We start from the raw sequence: 22,958 nt of genomic DNA on the forward strand, positions 1-22,958 counted from the left end.
GGTGGTGGTCAGAGGGGCTGAGGGCGCAGACTGGTTGCCTCGCTTCCGTCAGTATACCTCAGCGCGGCTGTGGCTCCAATAGTAGCTTACCACCACCAAGTAAACTCAAAGCATCTTTGAGTGTCCAAACAAGCGTTACATAAAACCAATGCATTATTCTCATTATTATTGTTAGCACTTCTTTAACATTAAATTCTGAATTAACAGGGGAATCACAGAGCGCATTACATTGTGCTGCTGAAATGATTGCAGTGCTTGAGATTTGCTCTGGTAAGACAAACACAGAATACTCCTGATCTCGAAGCCTTGAGCAAACCCTCAGAAAGCCCGTAGTAGCTGCAATAAGCGCTAAATAAGTTTCAGCCTACAGTATTAAGCTCTTCAAGTTTAATAGGCAGATACTATTAAATGAGAAGTAACCATCCTCCGGTTCCCAGAGTCCTCATACGTGCTCAGTGTGTGCCATTGTAATGCAGCGCTGACAGCGGCTGGTGGGACAGACGTGCATAGGGGAGCCCCCGGGGGCAAGGTAAAATAATACACACAATCTTCCTCCCATCCGTCTGCCTGTCAGTTTGACGGACAGCTCTGCACAGGTGGAGCTTCGAGCCAACTCCACCAACCAATCAGCAAAGACTATAATAGTTTCAGATTAGGCCAAAACGACCCACATGAAACGGGAAACAACGTAGGGCTATTTTTTCACCGCGGCTCCGATTGGTTTGAAGATGCAGCTGGGCTGTTTTGGGGTAATTAAAGCACCGGCAACTTTGTACGAGTTCAGCTGAAATAGTGCAAACTTCAAATCGATATGTGCCAGAAAATACACATTTTAGAGAATGATGGATGGCTTTGTTTTGCTTGAGTCTGGTTACATAATGAGTTCTTTAAGATTATAAATTGTTATGTTTTGTTGCAGAAATGTTTTTGGGGGGTTTTTTTTGGACCAAGAGTTTGAGAGAATTTTGATTCTCTTTATGTGCTTTGCATGCAGCAGAAGTGACAATAAAGATAGAACTGTTTGTTTTAAGGCTGTGGCACTGGCAGTAGTGACTTGGCTGCAAATTTCAGATTACACATTCACGTTAAGTAGTAACCTGACTAAACTGAGCAAACTTTTATCAGTTTAAAGGAAGATAAAAGTGTCTAAGCCCTTTATTGTGAATTTGTGTTTCAACGTTGCCCTTGTTATCCGGCCTTTTTGTCAAACTAATTATTGGACCACTTTTGAGCCGATAATTGGTGATTATACTACAACGTCTAAAACTTTTATGCTCAGACCCATTGTACACTCGTCAAGCTCTAACTTTGTGTGTAATTATTCGGCTAAAGATGATTATTATGATTATTCAGATTTGTTAACAATAAATTTGCAGATTTGGGTCGTATTTGGAGACAGGATGTTTTTTTTTTTTTAACGTTTTGCAAAGTTAACTAATGACCAGAGGGCAACAGGCAGCATTTTGTCCCTTCTGTGTGAAGTGCGCAGCCTCCGAACATGCGAGCGCTGGATTACGACGAGCGGCTCTTTCTGTAGTTACTCAACCTGAGCCAGAATCCACAGAGAAGCGAATTCACTTGGTATTCACACGGTGCAGCTCGCTCCATTGATGAGTATTCAAAGACCTGATTGATTCATAGAAGTTGGGAGTAATGATGCTTGGTTTGAATCTCACGCTCTGGTCAGGGCTTTTTTTTTTAATCATGGCTTTTCATTTGTTAACCACGAGAATAATACTTTTTTTTTAATGCTTTATTCACACAACTAACCATTGAGATGTTGGTCTCTATGTAAGCTTTCACCTGGAAACATTGCATAATTACCCTGTTTTCTCGAAATGCATTTTTCTCACAGTCTACATTGAGAACAATTGATCTGCACTCTTAAAACACAACATAAAGACTAAACATTCTTCGGCACTTGAATTAAAAATGATAATTTAAGCCTGTCTCCTTCCATTAATCCAGTTTTGCCACTAAAATCGCTGCAATTTTGGCCATTTCTCAAACACAAGGCCTTATTTCCATATATAAAGTCTGCATAATAGACAACTCAGAATATATTTGTTCTTCTTCTTCTCTTTCTTCTTCTTATGTCAGGAATCACCTTACTTGAAATAACAGTGGCAATAATCTCAAACAGAAGTAGCATGAGTTCTGAGGCCTAGAAACGATGTGGCCATGTGATTTGGAGAAGGCGAAAAAGAGGTTGTAAAAGCAAGTATAGCAGTAGTTGAAGTAAAATATACACAGGCTACTTTTTACTTGTTTTGTTTCACTTTTAACTACTTTTTTTTCTTGAGCCCCAATAAGATTGTTTTGTGAAGTAGCCGTGCCAGTAATAGATTCAGACTTTCACTACTCCCTCCTTTGTTTGTCCTACTACTGTGCTCCTTATAGGCAGCAAAGTACCGACTGCTGTGCGTGGTAATGGCTTATTGATCAGCGCTGGTTATCTGACTGAAGAACGGCCCGATGCTACACCATAATCCGCCGCTCCTCAGCGCTTGACACACTTCCTCGAGTAAGAAATATCGAGTGACCCGCTGCCATTTTGTCCTGGTACAGATAGATAAGAAGGGCCGCCTTATGGGACCCCCGGCTGTCTGTAAAACAAGACAGTAAAAGTGTCCGCAGGTAGTAACGCCAGGGCCAAACGTAACCGTCTTTCACGTGCGTGGATGATGTAGTGATCTGTGGCGAGGGCAGGTGGAGGAAATTTAAAACGGTGGAACTATGCTTTGCAACAAAGTTTCTCAAAGTCTGGACTTCTTAAACAAATCTTATTTGCTTTATTGAGCTCGGTCCTTTTGGAATGTATGGAGCAAGTTACATCTTTAGACTGGGTTTGGTGTCAGTGCTTTGGTAATCATAGAACAAATGTGTAAGTAAGTAAGTATATAAGTAAGTAAATAAGTACGTTCTTTATTTGTCATTGTACAATCGTGCAGCAAAATAGTGTTCAGGTGTTAGTCCTGAGCCGCTGCGACTGAGCCGCGCCACCACTGTGGGTCAACCTGACCAGCATGTTTTTGGAGGTTGGGGAAACCGTATCACTCAGAAGGAACCTGGCCGGCTGCCTTCAGTCTCCTCTGATCCTCTGAAATGGTGCAGCGCCTCCTGGGTTTGTCCCTGTTTAAGAGCGTGGTGTCCTGCACTGGTCAGTTCCACCTCCTCCTTCCTCTTCCTCCTGCACAGCTCCCGCCGCTCCACAACAGTCTTTCACCATCTTCTGGTTAGAGCTTAGCAGTTAATCTGTTTTACTCTCCAGTGAACGTCCATTAGCCAGAACAATAGTAGGGACAGAAGGCATGTGTGATTTAGCTTTGAGTCTTGCCCGGATACCTCCTCTGTTCTCCCTTTTTTGTTTCCTGTAGCTCCTGTTGTGACGCCACCACTGTGCTGCAGGTGTGGCGGGATCTTGGTGCCTCTTCAGTGTTTTAGAAGTACAAATTTGTAGGTCCCAAATGTCTTTAGCTCAAACGCTAGCTGTTTGTTTACTTTTAAAGGCTGCTTTCTTCAGGACCATTATGGACCTCATCATCGAACCTCACAAGTTTAAGATTGAAGTTTAATGGTTTTGTATAGCCCAATATCACAACAGAAGTTGCCTCACAGGCCTGAAAAAACACGCCTTAGATGTACAAAAGCATCCAATAAAACAATGTGGAACAAAGAAACCACAAAGGCAGCTCACGGGAAAAAGGCAAAAACTACAACTGTTGATCTTTTATAGCTTCTTATACTGATAAAGAAACTATGACCGATTCTAACTTTCTGCAGTAAACACATTCTTTCAGATCACTCAGCCAGACTCAGCGTCTTGACCTCGACTTCTAGCTCCGATGATTTGCTAAATGTCTCTCCACTCTTCCTCCTCCTTTTCAGACTGAGCCGTTCTGTCCTATAGAGATCCCGCCAGTGTATTAAACCAATATTAAGCCCTGGCTAAAAGATCAAAGAGCAAGTGGGCACTGGCCAGTTGTTTCTCAATCCACTGTGGCAAATTGCAACCGCAGTCGAGGCGCCTTCTCTGCCGCCGTCTCTCACAAAAAGGACAAATTTACACGGGATCCGGGCTCGCGGCGCTCGAAATTGCCACTGCGGCATGCCTAATCACTGAAAGGGGGGATGATCCAACTGTGCTAAGGGAAAATTTGGAACAACTTCTGCGGGTCGTGTTGGTTAATCTACTAAGCATCAAAGGGAGAGGCACGGGGAGGGTGGGGGTTTGATTGGAAATCCAGCAGGGAAAGTCTCGGGTCCTTCTCCGTTCGTTTGTAATCTGTAAAAAGGTTGTATGTGGCCGAGAACAGGAGGCGAGCCATTACCAATCTCCAGCCGATGGAAGGCCCGATAGTTCGCAGTAGGAAATGAACCGGAGGAGTCAGTTAATACAGGCTCTGCTGCAATTCACTGCACTGTAAGTTGGAGCTATTGACGATAAATTGATTTAAACTTTTCAGCTGTGAGGGGGAATCGGATCAAGTGTGTTTTTATTAAATCTATAATTCGGGAAGTACAGAAAGAGACCTGTAGCTGTTTTAAACCTGAAGAAATGTGTGAAATGTGAACTCAAGCATGAGAAAAATAATTGTGTAGACCGGCTGTGTTCCTCAGAGCAAGGGTCAAGTTCAGCGGATTCTAAGATAAAGGATTTCATTTTTCTTGAAGAAGGGACCTTCATCTTTCGATCACAAATTTTCAAAAATAACACTGAACAGCAATGTGATTTATTTTTCTTTGCAAAGGCTCTGAAAAATGAATTCCAAGGTAAAAAAGAAAAGAAAAGTCTAACAAAAGAATAACATGATGTGAAGATGTGAAGGTCTTTCCATATGATACAAAGACTTCCTTAACTCCCTAGGAATTATTTAATTAATCTGATAACATTTAGTGCAATCTTGTGTATTTTAGGCAACACAGTTCTGCTCAAAAGTGTACATACCCTGGCAGAATTTCTTTTTTTTCACTCATAGTTAGTGGTTGTGTGAAGCCATTTATGGTCAAACAACTGAGTTTACTATTTTTAAATCATAATGATAAATGAAACTGACTTTCATTGTTTTTAAAACTGTGTATTGCCCCCTTTAACATCAATGACAGCTTGGAGTATTTTGTGGGAATTGTGGATGGGCCTCTTTATTTCCTCGGATGGTAAACCTGACCATTCTTTTTGGCAAAAAGCCTCCAGTTCCTATAAAGTCCTGGGCTGTCTTGCATGAACTGCACGTTTGAGATCAGGAGACTGAGTTTGCCTCTCCAGAACCTTCACTTTACTCTGCTGTAGCCAACGAGAGGTCGACATGGCTTTGTGCTTTGGAACCTTGTCATATTGAAACGTCCATGTGCAGCTTCCAGGCTGATGATCAGGGCAGTTTCATTCATCATTATGGTTTAAAAAGAGTAAAGTCAACCATAAATGGCTTCACACAACCACTAGCTATGAGTTGGTGGTTGTGTTTTGTTATCCATCATATTCTCTAAAAAAAATGGACAAAAAATAAATAAACAAAAAAATTCTGTCAGGGCGTGTAAACTCTTGGGCACAACTGTATGCTGCTACTTTTATTATTTAACCTGTTTATTTATTTTGTATGTACTGTCAAAATTCTGTGTAAGTGCTACCCTCTGCTGCCCGTGTCAGCTCCGCCCCTGCTCTTCCTCTGTCTGAGAGCTGCACCTGACCTCGCACTGAGCAGTGAAGAGGGGACACAGGCAGACAACACTAATAACTAAACATTAGCCAGGATTCTTGACTTTTTATTGCTATTATACCGGGCAGATTGAAGGTGTGTTTTTTGCTGTGTTTACAACATACGCTGAGGTGACAAAAATAAATGAACTCTACAACAACAACAGGTACCCCAGCTTTATTCTGCAAAACCGCAAATATAAGGCCGATTAATGTGAAACACACTTACCCCGCTGGACTGTATCTCCTTCACATACAGTGGAGACAGAAACTCGGACACTCCGTCCACCCGGATCCCGTCTTGGTTCAACTTCAAGCTCCCCATCCCGTCCTGCAACCCCAACAAACAAGAGCATCAGCAACATCAGTGTCTGCTACACATTTTCACGGCGCTCCAAAAGTGCGGGAAACGCCCCGACTCTCACAATTACCTCGCCACTGGGAACAAAAAAAGAAAAGAAAAGTAAACTCATGTACAGCAATGGACACCCTGGCACAGCGATGGTGGCCAGACTGCTTTGAGTGACAGGGAAGGAGCAGGACATGACATGGAGGCGACAGGCTGACATCTTGCATGCGGCGCGAGGCAGAGAGAGTTGTGCCGTGGATAATGTGGCAGCTGACAGCGGCGAGAGGTCCTATGGAAATGACAAAAGAGGAATCCGCTCCATCTAATGCGAAAGTGATGGGACTGTATGGGTCGAGTATGGAGCATAGGGCCGTAAAATGTCTTGTATTCAAATGATATGTAAAACACAGATCTGCGGGGACTCTCTGAACCAGCGAGGAAATTGGGCATTTTTTATATACGACTGTGCTCACACGTTATCAGTGGGTTTTACATAAGAATCATGTTAGAGGATCTCAAGGTGCTCGGTAGACTTGCATATTTTGGCTTAAACGCAGGGACTTGTGGTGAAAATTGACCAAAAGACTTCATGCTTTCAATACAATAACCATTTAGGCTAATAGCTCCTATAATTTGCGGAAAATCTTGCCCACTTTTCAGCACTTTTCATGCTAAATTGTCCAATCCACTAAATCCTACAGGCAAAGAAGTCATAACATATATGATAAGCTTGTAATTAGAGGTCAAAGTTTTGCGTCATATGCGTTTTTCCAAGGCCGATGCTGATGCCGATATTTTGGGATGCTTATTGGCCGATGCCGATTTGCTCGGCCGATTTTTTCCAATGTCTGGTCTATAATCCTGTAAAAACAAATACTTGGCCGCTCCAGCACTGGCAGATTTTATTTTATCGCTTTAGGTAATCCAATGATAGTTCCTGTCCCAGCTTTGATTTGTTGTCGTTAGCATTAGCATATTGTTGCTAGCAGCGGCATTTTGCATGCCGATCAAAAATAGAATTGGAGGTTAAAACTAACTCAGCAATGAATTCTCCAGATTCTGCTGTTTAGTGAAACTTGTGTTTAAAGGGGCTGGATGCAAGTTGGTCATTTTATACTCACTACTGCCACCTCAGGTCATACGTGTAACTGCACCTTCTATATTAAGGTCGTGCATGACGGCAATTCGGACTGAAGTAACACCTTTTTGAGTGACAGTGCAGGATTTTAGTGGCAGTTGTGGTGAACAGGTCTGGGCTCATTCTACACATTAGGACATGGCTGGAACATGTAGCGGGAGGAAAATCCAGAATTTTAACATTTTTAAACTCTGTATAATGCCTTCAATAAACTTGAAGATAACAAATTTTCATTGCGATGTTCCTCACTTCACCTATCATTTTCGGTCCCAGAAATATCGTCTTTTTTCGGCGCGCGATACTGTAAAATCCCCAAATATCTCTTCTTGTAATACTATATGAATATTTCTAACAGGGCTGCGGGATTTGGGAAAACATTGACGCTTTTCTCAACTGCAATTGGATTTGCAGTTTCCTTTTTTACAGTTAGAATTCAAGGTCCACATTTTTAAACACATCTCGCCACATTAGCTGTTTCGAAAGTCTTGAAATATGAAATGCTTGGGCAGGTTTAACACATCAGGGCTAATGAAGACAGCGGGTGGTTTTATGGGATTCTCTATAACATTAATAACTTTTATGATCTGCCAAATACAACTATTATACTGCGATCAAAGTTGAAATGTGAATGGCATAAAACTGTAGAGAACGGACAATTTACAGATAAAAACAGCACAAAAAAGGGCGAGGCAGATGGATCAATACATGTTTATTGTTCAAAACTTTTAAATGGAGTATTTCAACTTCCTTCATCCCATCCATCCCTTTAAATTGGAGTCAATAACTCTTTCAGCTGAAAATATTTGCTGTTACTGCAGTCGGCTACTTCATTGGGTGACAACTTAAATATCATTGATCTTCACTGTAAGTAGAGTGGGAGTGACTTTGGAGTGTATTAAATGCAGAATGATAGACTTAAGACATGCAGTCATCTCTAGGGAACAGTCCAAGACCCCAGAGAGTGAATCATGGTGAAAACAGGCGGCATAAAGCAACACAGCCTTTAATTTTAAAACAGAAGGTTGTGTCAATGATGAAACAAAAGGCAAACTAAATATTAGGTTTGGTGATCGAATGAGTCAGACCGGCTTCTCCTTGACCGTGGAGGAGCGTGTTGTGTCTGGCATCCTGATTCCTGGATATGAAATGACTCCGGCTCAGACGCTACATATTTTTCACATTTGGTCCATGCTGAATGAACTACATGTAAAAGTAGGTCTTCACCAGGACTTTGATTATACTCCTGGCCATCTCTTTCATGCTATAATGAAAGCTATAATGGTCTAATTTGATCTAAATGTTTTCCATCTCTTTTCATTCACCCAAAGACTATACTGTGCTGCAGCAGTGGCTTTCATCATTCTAATGGCTGTTCCCTCCAGCTGATTGTATCCATGGGTCCAAACTGATAAAACAGAGCAATTAAGGACTATAGCAATTAAGAATTCAAAAGGAAATATTCTAGCTTTTGAATAAAGGGTACACAGATGATATCACCGCTTGGCAAGAGAGGCCAAATGAGTGTTAACATTGAGTTATTAATAAAATGTTATTTTTGATTTAACACTGAAAACTTTGAGGGTTCAATAACAATAATATTTAGTGCATATAAGTGAAAAGTCCTCAAAACAGCTCCCATGACAGAAAGAAAGGTTGCGTGGCAAGAAATCCATCCTTAGAGACTATATGGAGACTATACGGAGTTTGAAAATGTTAAAATTATGTATTTTCCTCCCCCCACATGTTCCAGCAATGTCCTAAGGTGTAGAAAGAGCCCAGACCTGTTCACCACAACTGCCTCTAAAATCCTGCACTGTCACTCAGACAGGCGTTAATTCGGGTCCGAAGTGCCGTCATGCACGAGCTTAATATAGAAGCTGCAATTACGCATATGGCCTGAGATGGCAGTAGTGAGCATAAAATCACGAACTTGCATCTAGCCCCTTTAAATGAAGCTATTCTAAACTAAAAGATAGACTACCTTTATGAAACAAAATATATAGCTGTATATTGGAAAACATTATGCAACACTACAGGTCAAAGGTTTGCGGTCACCCAGGCCAGTTCTATAGCTTCTCTAACCAGCACAACAGTTTTCAGCAGTGCTAGCGTAATTGCACAAGGGTTTTCTAATCATCAATTACCATGATTAACACAATGTACCATTAGAACACTGGAGCGATGCACCTCTGCACACCAGGTTTTCCATTAAAAATCACCCATTTCCAGCGAGAATAAGCCTTCACCACATTAACAATGTAGACTGTTTAATTTAACTGATTAATTGAATGTTTTCCTCAAGCAGTGCTTTTCTTTCGAAAATAAGGACATTTTAGTGAGCTCAAACTTTTGCGTGGTAGTGTAAATTACATGAATATATAATATATCGTATAATATTTGTATGATCAATATATAATTCCATGTATTTTACAACATATAATATATTGGTAAATGTATTGGGAGAAGAATATATTAGAATATATTACAAAATATTTCAACTAATACATTGGTAAATTTATTTTCCTTTGATAAGGGTACATACGTAGCTTTAATTACGTCTTGAAGGCAATAACTGCTACGTGCTATGTCTCCCGCCTGTACTTGGCTATAACTTTATCACATATATTCCTGACTGGAGTATGCATGTCTAAATATTTTGACCTCTTCTCGGCTGGCATAGACTATAAAGCAAAGAGCTATAAACCTGATTACTCTATAGGTGCAGTGCGGGCTGGAGCGCTCTCTATGTCGTCGTAGCGTGTCCTGGCCCTGCGAGACGAGGAGCGGAGTACATTTCGTGGCACAACACCAGCGGCACTGATAGGATCTTTACTCCTGACACAGACTGATGGGATCCGAAGGGGCTGAGGAGCGATTGCAATAGTCAGGGGACGCATCCGTCAGCGGGAGAGAGAAGAGCTGCCATCAGGAGTTTGTTGACAAAGTGCTAAATTGTGTGTATTGTCGTGGAATATGTCACTGAGCCGAGCCCGTGTCTGTCTGCTCCTCTTCCCTTCTGCAGATAAAGACGTAACGTGTCACGGCGGCCCGCTGGTTTTTCCTAATTCTTTATCAAAGCCGAATGAGAAAAGGCGCGCAGTATGGGGCGAGGAGTTTGAATACACTTCACGCCCTGTGAGTTTGTATTAGGGTCAATTAATTATCGCTGGGATTAAAAGGAATGCTTGACCTACATAAAGGCATGTTGCACAAGTGAAGATCGGCAATGTCTGCTTTAAAAGTTAGCCTTTTGTTACGGTATGTGTAAATTCGATTAGTTTAAAGGGGTCATTTATCAAGACAGGTGTGAAATAGTGAGTGCAACTTGTATAACAGAATAAAGCTTATTTGTGGACGTGTTTCACCTAAACTACCCATTGAAATTGCATAGATTAGAACCCCAAATCTAAAATATAAATGAAAGAATGCTGTGTAATGCACAACAACTAATCCACTTTTGCGCATGCAACTCGTTTTGCCCAAGAGCACCCGCTTAGTAAATTTACCCCTTAAGTTTCCATTTTATTGCCCCAGTAGAGAGTAATTCTGCCTCTGCATATGATGACCCTTCAACCAGTACTGATGAGTAACCTGCTCTAAGATTGACCACAGAGCAGTTCCAGGGACCCTTCTCCTGATCTGGAGATGTTTGTGGTCATCAGAGGATTAGCCTATTGGGAAAAAAGTCAAAGACACCCTCAAAGTAGTTGTAGTCTGGGCCTTTACACTTGAAGGCTCAATCTTGTGTTTCTAAACGCAGGCTTTAGACCAGGGGTGTCAAACATGCGGCCCATGGGCAAGTTTGAGATTATTAAATCGGCCTCTGCCTTGTAGAGCATATTTTCCAGAGTATGGGGGGAAAAAGCAATAATAATAATGATAATAATGCATTGGTTTTATATAGCGCTTTTCTGGACACTCAAAGACGCTTTACATTGCACTATTCCTTCACTCCATACTCGGTGGTGGTAAGCTACTGTTGTAGCCACAGCTGCCTTGGGGTAGACTGACGGAAGCGAGGCAACCAGTCTGCGCCATCGGCCCAACCATTCGCTACATTCGCTAGGCTTCCTGGTGTTCCCAAACGGTCTCCCATCCAAGTCCTGCCAGGCCCTTCCCTGCTTTGCTTCCAAGGTCTGACGGGATTGTGCAGAGCAAAGGCGGTTTGGCCACAAAGCCACAAAGTACATCACTAGCCCATTCTTGTGCGGAGTCACACAAGAAAAATAACCAGCGTTCTGGTTATTTTTAAATAAATACCAGAATGCTCATTCAAGCCACTAGGGGGCAGCTTAAATTAGGGCATTGATATAATCAGAGATCAGGATATAAACAGCATATTATAACCATGTGGTAAATGGACAGTCTGCCCCAGGGCGGCTGTGGCTTCAATAACAGCCTACCACCACCGAGTGTGAAGTCAATGAATAATGAATAATGACTATGTAGCACTTTGAGAAACTTGTGACACAGGCTTGTAAAGTGCAATACAAGTGCAAGCCGTTGTTATTGATTAGGCTACAGTCAAGTTGGGGCTTTGACCAAATCACAGCTCATTATTATTATTAATTTATTGAAAAATGTTCTCTATAGTGTTTTCCTGTTTACATTATATGTGGCCTGTGACCTGCTGTGGGAGCTGAATTTCGGCCCACGACCCAAAATGAGTCCGACACCCCTGCTTTAGACTATAGCGTTCTGTGTAATCTTCAGCTTCATACCTGGCACAGTACCTAGGTTGAACGTGGGCTGCACAGACACCCATGACCAATGGTGAATTTATGTACAACAGCAGTCCCTCCCCAAGCTTTTTCCTCCTGCAGACCAATACTTTTGCGCAGAAAGGGGGAATGCAGGGGGTGGTGGTGGGTGAGCGGGGGTACTTTGCACATCCTGGTGTTTTGATCACAGCCAAGAGCCCAGAGCCCCGTGCGGCGCTCTTCAATACCAGAGCCAGCTCTCTTCTCTTCTCAGCTCTGTTCTCTTTCTCTCGGGAGTCGGGACACAGCCAATGTTGAAACCACAGTGAAATAAAGTTTGCAGTGTGTCCTGTGATAGCTTGAAAATGCCGAATGAAGTACATGAGGCCGTGCAATGTTAAGGTAAAGATGAGGAGGGAGACCTGGAAGTCGACCCCTTCTTTCTAATCCACGCCCCTTTTAGACTTTTGTTAATCAGCCTGTCAGGTCCAAATAGGAGGGAGGGGGAAGGAACTTGATCATTTGCTTTTGAAATGTATTCCTCATTCTGCAACCTTGGAGACCATCTCTTTAAGTCCTTATTGAAGGGTAGTCCGAGTCAAGTCCAACTACTTCTTGCATAAAACGAATGAATGAATGGATTTTTTAAACATTTCACGAACTACAAATATTTTCCGTGTTTTGGGAATTCCAGTTAATTAACGTTTTCTGTTGATCTTAAAAATTAAATGAAACCGTCCCAGGATATGGCTGGCTTTGTACTTCTCCATTGCTTTTCTGGATTCGATTTTAATTGCCTTTGTGAATTCCCTTAAATTGACAAAAATAATTAAAAGCCATGAACATGCTCCAAACGCAATCTATCATTTTGCTGCGTTTCATTTTGCTGACGGCACCGGTTGAAAGGCTTTGCTCTGTTTGTGTTTATTAAAATTGCCAATGCCATTTTTCTCTTCCTTTTTTATGGCGTCCCCCCTCCCCTTTGTTTACGCGTGCAGCCCCAATACTCCTTTCATGAATAAAAAAAAAAAAAGCCTATTAAAAACATCCCACATCTTTTTTCATCCCAGTGCACAAATCCCGCTAAAACTAAATGAAATTGGCAATTCAAAGTGTAGAAATTAAAAAAAATGGCTATACCCAGTGTGAATAGAGAGTTTGTTGTGGGTGCACATTATTATTATTTTAATAGCCTGACTTTTCCCCACTGCACCTCATAAAGTTTTACAACAGCAACATCATATTTTCCTCCTCGCCGACACCTTTACGCTTTTATATGCTATATGTTATCTTTATTTATCCTCTGTTTAACCAGGAAAGTCCCACTGAGATCAGGAAACCAGAGTTACCCGGAGGGGAAACCTATGACTCTCCATATCTGGATGAACAGGCTGCTCGCAAGATTGAGTCCAAGTTTAAACTACTCAGTGACGTCTCACCAATGGGCCTCATTATTTATGGATGATGCTGCATATCTGGAGCAGTCCAAAGCTCGCATGTACGAGGCGGAAAAAAGGAGACTAATGAGTTTCGGTCTCAAAAAGCTAGACCTGTTGCTTTTTGTTTTGTCTTTGTAGAAGGAAGAAGGAAAGGATATATGAAGAAAAATGACTCTGTTTTACTCCAGACTTTACTTGACAAACTTGTTTGTTTTCTAACAATGGAACATTCACACCTCCCATAGATCAGGGGTTCCCAAACTCTGAGCACCTTTTTTTCCCCAATGTTTTTGAACCTGAAGAAAATAAACCCTGTTCTGATTCACACCGAAAAAGGAAAATGAACTGAATCCGATCTGAAACTGAACTTTTGGTGCCGTGACCCACAAAATAAGTCGACCAACAACACGGGGCCCCTCCATTGTAAAATGTAATTAACTGGTATTTATAATAATTTGAGGCAAAACATATAAAACCTGGTGTAGTAGTGTGTTTGGAAATTCTACTTTGACATTTAGCTCAATTTTAAAATTAAATATCTTGAAATCATCTCGCGAGCCCCACCACAGTGTTTTGTGACCCCCTGGGAGGGTCAGACTTCGGGATACACTTCTCTTCTCTTTAGCCCAGGTTTGGAGGTTCAGGGTTTATGATAGGACAAATGGAAAGATAACAATGTGGGAGAATGTGGAGAGAGACATTTTGCAAGTTGTCAGAGCCCGGTGAAGGTGAAAGAAACATGATTGAAGCAAACATAAAAGTGAAAGAAAGACAAATACTTTCACCACTACATGACCGATAACAGGGCGTTTAGTTCTCTTTTAAACATCCAATTTGTAACTCATCCAGAACAGCTTTTCAAATTTTGATTAATTGATCTGTAAGAGAAGCCACGGGAAACCTATCAGAAGCTACAGTTTTGCACTACTGTTTTTTTTTTTTTTCGCAGCACATTTTTTCCAGTCGTACCGTGGAGAAGTTCATGACTTTGATGATCCACACGGTGAGGGCCAGGTTGACGATCATGGTGACGAGCAGCAGCAGGAGGAAAAAGTACAGCCCTCTTTTCCTCCAGCCGAACACTGGGCCTGCGCGGGCCGCCTCACAGCCGGGACGGGGCAGGTGGAGCGACTGCGATGCCAGGATGAAGTGCTCCTGGGTAATCTGCAAAGCAAACACATCTCTGTCAGTCGCCTGCTCCGGGAGCCCGGGTCTATTAGCTCAGCACCGGCAATCCCAAGCTGAGAGTGGTTATTACGTCCTGAGCACCTCGCATGGCTCTGTCCGGATTGAGGCATGGTGCAGAAGTGTGGCTGGAAAAAAAAAAGGGGACACAAACAAGCCAGGGAAATTGAGAAATAAATAAAAGGTATGTCTCCTATGCACCTAAGCTTACCACTCATTCTTTAACAACACCTATAAAAAACTGTAAAAGTTGTAAGAGCTTAATTTTCATGCAGTTTGTCTTCATGATTACATATCTGGCTACAGCGATGCTACACACTGAGACCAGAAAGGGAGCCGGAGCGGAGTAATCCATCACGCAGCGTGCCTAAAGACAAGGTCGTTTGTGTGATGTTATTTTATTAAGAGAGATACCACATCGCCCGCAAAAACAAAAGGTTGTATGTTTCATTTCGCCGCAGACACAGGCTCATCAGTCAAGATCCGTCCCCAGCTCGTCTCAAACCGATCACGATCCCGAGCAGCGCGGTGCCCTCCCTTAAACGTCTATTTACCGTGCGTTGCGTCGGGCCCGGCAGCTTTGTTTATTCACAAACACCCCAAGCAAGCAAACCTCCTGACATCTCTGCCTGTACCTTTGTATGAAACGATTTGTCGACTTTTAATCACATGCCACAGCTGTTTTCATTGTTAATTACTTGTTGACATTTTGTCAAAGTGCGGCCCTGCATTTTTATAATGTGTCATTCTGAGTGGCAGCTTCCTGTAGCCGACCTGTTTACAGCTCCCCTCGGGCGCTGAGCTCTATAATGTGTCTGCCCATCAACTTTAACAATAAAATCGACTTTACATTCACTCTACAGTATAGGGTCTGTGCTGGTTTGGAATATACAATATACAAGCATCTTTGTATAGATTTCTTATAAAGCTTAAAGATAAAAAAAAAAGAAGGTTTTAATAATCTACAAAGTGTCTCAAGAGATCTCAACCCGGTTATAACAAATGAATCCATGCACAGCTTAATTTGATTTAAGAACTTACTTTTCTGAGTTTTCTCAAAGTTATAAAGGCATAGAAATCACAAATACCTTGGCGACAATGTGTAAGATGATGAAGTGAGATAGGAAACTTTGGAGTTCTGTCAAATATCTCTATGAATTCACACCATCTACCTTGTGCTGGCATGAGAATAAGGGAAAGATTTCATCCATAGATCTTTTTAATGGAACTCATCTCATAGGCCTCGAGATGTCTTGCAATGGGACACATTTATGACTGTAAATTAGGTTGGAATGAGTTTGGATGAAAAGGCTGTCAATCTCTACAGACCATGGACCATAGTTGAACAAAAGTTAGGTTGTATAAAGTTTTTGCCTCAAAACTTTGTAAACTGTGTAATTGCAACAAGGTTATAACAACCAACAGTATAACTATGGAGAAAAATGCTTTCATTATGATGAAAAAAGAAAAGATCTGTTGCCTGTCTCGCTTCTCTCTCTGCTCTTTTATCAGATGCTGCTGATGTGTCAGAGCACTGGTCCGGGCAGGTGCTGTTCTCCAGCCAGTCGTGACCGCGAGTCCTCTCTGAAGACGCACCACTGCCCCCCTCTCAATTGTCCTGTTTGCTTTGGATGGGACGCTTTCACACTGACATCCTACTCTCTCTCGCCCAATCATAATGAACAGAGCTGTTTGGCCAGTCAAACAAAGCCTTTAGTTGAAGTTATGAAGAGGTTGCTGTGACCGTGGATTTGATGGTTTTAACACTTTAGCACTTGAGACATGGATGAAACAAAAGTAAAATGAACCCACAGCATCAGTGAGTGTAATGAATTCTGCAATGAGTCACTGATGTCTTCGTAAATTAAAGCAGAACTAAGTAACTCATGCCCCCAGAGGCCATAAGCGCCACTGCAGGTATTGTAGCATGTTGCGTTTTTTTACTCATAAATTGTCCGTGAGAGACAAACTTGGCTGTAAAAACGGTTTAAGCGGCGCTAGCCCACAGTTAGCTTTGCCCATTAGCCTGTTAGTGTCTTCTTCTTGATTCCATTAGTGTGTATTGGGGCCTCTGACCTGGAGGCAGGAAAGTTGCAATTGTTGTTTTCTGGCCAGAGACACTAGGGGGAATAAAACCATCCCATTAACACCCAGAGGGACTGCAAAGGGATTTATTGGAGGTAAACAAGTTACTATGTTCTTCTTTAAAACCATAATCCTGTTGTTCAATGCATTGTCTAGATGCTCAAAGTCGCTTTATACTTTCACAGACACGGCTACCCTGGGACAGACTGAGAGGTGTCTTACCTAAAAACAACACTTTGGCCTCCTCCACCTCAAAACAGACTTTCAGATGCTGCGACGGCTTCCCCAAAGTTAAAGCGAGAACCACTTGTGTCAAAGTCTTATGATAACTTTCTCCTGATTTCCCTGGGAGCGCTGCTAATTCATTGTGCTTACTAAACGGCTTTAATTGCACAACACATGCATGGGTAATGGCCACACCTGTGCTCAGTCTTCCCTGCGGACCGGCGGAGGGCGCGGTCTACGCATTAGTTGACTCTGAGATCCAAGGCTTGCATGTCTTATTCATACCCACCCTGTCATTTGCATACAACACCGATGGCACTCATCGTCAGGCTAGGTTTTCTGATGGGCTTTCATTATCTGCGGCAGCGCTAGCAAAGACTTTTTGAGCTGCGCAAGCTAATTACTTTTCAGTGGAGGCCTAAATGGATTGACCCATGTTGAAATAGGAGTTAAAAGCCTCCCTGTGTACAACAGAAGACTCCCTGCCTTTCTCTCCTCACGACCCAGAACACATAATCGCGCCCAGGCATTGTGGATTCAGAGCCTGCGAAGATTTGGAGAAATAAATCCAAAGTGTGACGCTGAATGTACGGCGTCAGCTCAGACAGTGCAAACTCAAAGCAAAGCAAAACACTTATCCAACTTTCTTTGTGGAATCTCAAGACTATTTTTGAACTCGGTGGTCTTTATGAAGCATTACACAGAAGAAACGGAAAGGTCTTGTCTCTGATTTTTAAAGCAGGGAAAGTCTTAAATAGAACCTATGAGTTTACTATGGGTTTACACATGCACTGTCCCGTGTTATAACTCTACAGGGCAACAAAGATCCAGGAACACTACTGTCTTTCCGAGAGTCTGAATTTGACAAATATTTTTAATGAGCTTTGCGGTGTTTGTTCTCACTGACTTGGATTTGTCTGGCATGTCCCCTCCCTCGCCTCCCCTGTCCTGCGGGGTCGGTTCCTCCTGCAGCCACCTCCTGGGTAATCCCTCTACGCTTGCGCCCACAGCAGCCCTGGGGTTCACTGACGGAAGCGAAGATGCCATTCGGCCTTTCGGATAACCAACCACACACTTGCACACTACATTCACCCAGACTTTCTGTTTCTCCCTTGCAGTCTCCCAACCAGGTACAAACCAGACCCTACCCTGCTTAGCTTCTGAGATCTGGAAGGATCAAGCAGTCACAAGGCGGCACCGTCACACCATGGAGACTGTTTCTGATTAATGCCCGTGGCTTCGGTATATCAGCAGCATTCATTACAAGCAAAGCTGCGCAATTAAAACACACTTTCATCTTGGTGTCCTTTTTAACAAGATCTAAACAAAGGGGAGAATCTAAACCAGTATTAGGAGTAGACTATATCTAGACTTGACTGCTTGAACGATTTTAGAAAAATGTCGAAATGCAATTTTTCTGATAAGAGTAGTAATCAGACATGTGATTTATGTTTTAAGGTTGAGTTCACAGAGCACATCTTATAATGGGCATGAGCATTAACAATATAGAAAGACTGAAATATGAACTGCTAAAACATTTCAGAACATGAGCAACAGTGATAACCCCCACCTGAGCTGAGCACATTTTCTCCAAAGCTTCTTGAAAAAAGCGACAAAAACGTGAGAAAACGTGACGAAAACGCAACAAGTAAGTGACAAAAGAAAGTCGAAGAAGCAATAAAAGAGCGACAAGTAAGCATAAAAGCACCAATAATACAACAAAAAGTGACAAAAATGTGGCGAAACTAGGGCTGCAACTAACAACTATTTTGTAATTATTATTTTGTCTATCGATTATTTTTACGATTAATCGATTAATCGCTTGGCTGTGAATGGTGTAGGAAAATGTTATTTTTTCCATTTTTTTTTATCACTTTATAGCTTAAGTGGCGCTGTTTGAGGATGTGTTGATGGAGTAAACTAAAGGGAAATGTTTTTTGAAGGCTCTATTAATTAAATTTACAATGGACAAAAAACTACAGACCATAATATAAAATCAAAGTAGGTTTTCATCAAAAATACTACATTTTTTATGTCCCTTTTGCTCCATTTTAGTCTGTGTGAACCAGAAAACGATTAATCGATTACTAAAATAGTTGTTGACTATTTCAATAATCGATTAGTCGTCGATTAATCGATTAGTCGTTTCAGCCCTAGGCGAAACCACACAAAAAAGCAACGAAAAAAGAAAACGGGGAAAAAGAGACGAAAACATGACAAAAAACTATGAAAACATGACAAAAATATGACAAAAATGCTGCCACAACACAGCAAAAATGTTACGAGTTTTGTTGGCCTTATCTTTCGAATGAGGCATTATACTGTTGCTCTCCAGTCCAGAAGCTTTCAGATTTGGGTAAAGCTGAACTGGAGAAAATACGCTCGGTTAAAGTGGGGGGTAAGAGGTTAACAGGTTTTAGGAGACTGGGACATTTTGTGTTTTACATTCCTCATACTGCCGTTGCAATCTTATTCCTGCAGCCCTAGCTCCACCAATGCTATCCATTCCCCACTTTGGGAATGGCTCTTCAATAGTGTGACAATTGTAAAAAATAAATTAAAAAAAATCTGATAACCAACTTTTTAGGAGTTGGAATCTTTGCATTTGCATTATATATCTAAACCTTTGAAAATGTCATGCTTGTTTGGCAGAGTCTATCGGCTGCTCCTCCATCCGATCCTCATCACTCTTTCTTCTCCGGCTCCGCAACAAAACTCAATCTCCTCCTTAAGTGACTGTTTCCTCCTTGGATGAATACATTGGGTCATGTCTGCCAAAAAGTGGCAGATGTCTCGCCGACGGAGGCTGTGACTTTGCAGCAGATACAAATGACCCGTGGTGCTGGCCTAGAAATGTCAGCGCTTCCAATTTACCCAGCGATGCGGCTGAGGGACAAGAGCATTATGAGAGGTGCTTACACAAAGGCAGAATATAAACTGTCAAAGCAGGGTCACGCAAGTCCTCCGCCACTATAACTTTTCAAAACAGTAAAAGCACTCTTGTAGTGAACTATGCCATTAATATGCGTCTGTGGTCAAAATGAAAAGAAGCTGATTAGTGTAATGGTCTGAAAGAAAACAAAGACTGACTGCAAGAGGGCAGCAAAGGGACAAAGATACTTTTAAGAGGATCATTTCAAATTTTCAGTTGAATAATAATAATAGCAGATGTCTGTGTTCATTGAAGAAGAATAATAGCAGTTGTATTGCACTTAACAAGTTTGACAAGCCTCTCCTCAAAGCACGACATGAGCAACAGGAAATCTGGATATCCCGCTTAGTCTGATTTACAATTTCGATAATCGTTCAATTTTCCCAGATTGGATAGCACAACCGGTAGAGCAGCATGCGAACGGCTTAGTCCGTATTCATCAGGACAAAGCTGTTCAAATCCTGTCATTATCGCGAAACAACATAAGTATATATGCGCAAGCAATTAAGGAGAATCCATTGTCCAGCAGAGCCACACACTATAGCCTTCCCGCTGAGCCATCTGAAGGACTACTGCATTGAAGATACACACCCCGCAGATATATCTTTTAACTTTTAAGCTATTTAGGTCTTTATAAAGTAAACTTGATTGAAGACTTAAAGGAACAGGCCATCGTTTTTCCATACTGTGATATGTTCTTACCTGAGCTTAGATGAGTTGATACGTACCTGTCTGGTCTTTGTGCGTGCCCGTGGAAGAGTAGCTTCCAACTTCACCCCCGTTTGGAGCTATAGGAATGAATACATTGGGAGAGGCCGTATGCTAACAACATCTTTGGTCGTTAAGCATGACTGAGGACACGCACAAAGACCAGACCGGTATGTTTCAACTCGTCTAAGCTCAGGTAAGAACAGTATGGAAAAACAAAATACAAATACAGGATAATACCCCCCAATAGCTGGTGAGGTTACTGCACATGTACACCGGACGCTCTTCCAGCTCCAACAGTTTGCCGAATGTCTCACCCCTTTCACCCTGTACTGTCCAATCCAATAAAGATACAGGCGCCAAAAAAAATGTATTGTAGGCCCAGCAACGCCTCTACTACCTGAGGCAACTGAGAAGCGCCAGGATCCCAAAAACAGCTGATGGTAAACTTCTGTGGAATAAGCTCAGTGGTGTTTTGACATATGGATTCTGAGTGTGGTGCTCCAGCTGCACTAAGGCCCATCAGCGGGCACTCCAGCGGGTGGTAAAAACAGCGAGGAAAATCATTGGGACCACTTCTTCCAGGGATCAGTACCATCCACAACACCCACTGTCTGAAGAGAGTGCACAACAGCACCACCCGGCCCGGCCCTGTTCCACCTGCTGCCCACAGGGAGAAGGTACAGACCCACCAGTGCCAGTGAATCCAGACTGTACCCTCAGGCATCCCCTCGTTCCCCTCCTCCCACGGACAGCACACCACACCCCACTCTGCAATCAATGTGAACTAGACTTTACATCGACATTCAATTCTGATCATACCATATTCTCTGTTTTTGATTCCCTTTTGCTATGTTTTTGTAAAGGTCTCTCTTGATGTGCCATGTTTACACAGTGCGTATTTATTAATGAGATCGACACTATTTATTTATGCGCTTTCAACAACATACTATGTACCGGTGTATGCTCCAACAAAATTCCGTGACAATAAAGCATTGATTGATTATGTTTGTTAATTAAATATCTACTGCAGTCTGAGACAAAACTGGTAAATCCACTCTTTTTCTCTCTACAGCAAGAAATCAGGCCCAGCTCTCTCCTAATGCACAAGTCAATACATATGATGTCCTAAAACTGACTTTTGCCTAAAGCGATGCCCGATCCGGACCTCGATTTTAGTCTATTTTAAAATCGCTGTTGCCAAGGGAAACGTCAGCTCTTGAAATTTCTATGGCAACCTACTGTTTCCGATGCGCGTGGATCCTGTGATTCCCTTGCAGACTTTTAATGCATACATTAAACTTTGCGGGGGGGGAGAGCCGGGCCCTCCTGGAGCCTGGAGCTTTTTCACGCGGCGGAGTGAATGGCCGGTGACGCTTTGTCAATGTGTTGTTTAAACATGCCGGTCACAGCCGAGACGCCAATGGCCCAAAGGTGCGGCAGGTGGACAAAACAGGCAACTCTCACTTTTGCAACGCTCGCCATCGATTACGCAGCACATTTCTCACCAGTGCGTAACACTCTTCTATCACATCTGTTTCAGTCATTATGAATTTGTACCTCTTTTCAGCGTTGGTTTAATAGTTTGCTCAACACCCTCTTCTTTTGGGGCTTTAACAAGAATCCCTGAAGCAAAACATTTAGATAATGAATTTCTACAAAGATATTCAGTATTCAGAAAAGATGATGGAAAGTAAGTTCATATTGGATCATGTAAATTGTATTGATCTCCATTTTGAAATTATGGACTTAAAGGGATATTTCAGAATTTTTGACATAGGGCCTCATTTCCTAGTTATCCAGAGTGATTTCTGGAGATATTTTCTTTTTTAATTCATGCAGTCCTTATATTTGAAGAGTTTTGTGGCGCTAGGCTAGCGCATGTCTATGGTAACTAGTAGCCTGCATTAAAAACAAACACAGTGCACCTGAGGCAAATCACTTATAACACCACACTACCGATACAAATGTCTGTGTTGACTGAATCATTTTTGAAATATAACCATTTTGCATTTAAAAGAACTTATACATGAGCAGCATCAGCTTCCTGGTTGTAAGCCATGCAGTGGCAGAGTGATCTGCTCGGTTACCGGATCTACAGTAGTTTGTTTACCTGTGGCCGGCATTACTACACGTGGAATTCACAAAGGAGCTTTTTACAAATCAGATATGGCAACGTTTGGAGGACGACCCCATGATTTTGAAGAGATTTTTAATGCAGGCTACTAGTTACCATAGACGTGCGCTAGCCGAGCTCTAGCACAGGCTTTATATCGCCAGACTACCAATATAAATGTCAATAGAATAATTTAACCATTTTGCATTTCAAATATTACATTTGAGCAGCATCAGCTTCGTGGTTGTAAGTTACGCTGTAGCGGAGTGATGATCTGCTAGAAAATAGTCCCTCAAAATGCGGTAATTCATGTGATGCAAGGTCAGTTATATTTTAAAAATTACTCTCGACACAGACATTCATATCGGTAGTCTGGTGTTTAAGTG

General features: G+C 42.1%; 1 protein-coding gene across 1 annotated transcript in view; it reads right to left on the minus strand.

Annotated features, from left to right (window-relative positions):
* The window catches only part of LOC306980870 (zeta-sarcoglycan-like), a 55,788-nt gene that overhangs the window by 25,986 nt on the left and 6,844 nt on the right, over window positions 1-22,958 (minus strand). Inside the window, exons 2-3 of the mRNA XM_079580404.1 lie at window positions 14,291-14,485; window positions 5,925-6,026 (exon numbers count right to left, since the gene is read on the minus strand). Of these exons, the coding sequence (XP_079436530.1) occupies window positions 5,925-6,026; window positions 14,291-14,485 (297 nt within the window). The remainder of the gene's footprint in view (window positions 1-5,924; window positions 6,027-14,290; window positions 14,486-22,958) is intronic.

Source organism: Gobius niger, assembly GCF_951799975.1.
Source record: "Gobius niger genome assembly, chromosome: 21".
Lineage (NCBI taxonomy): Eukaryota > Metazoa > Chordata > Actinopteri > Gobiiformes > Gobiidae > Gobius > Gobius niger.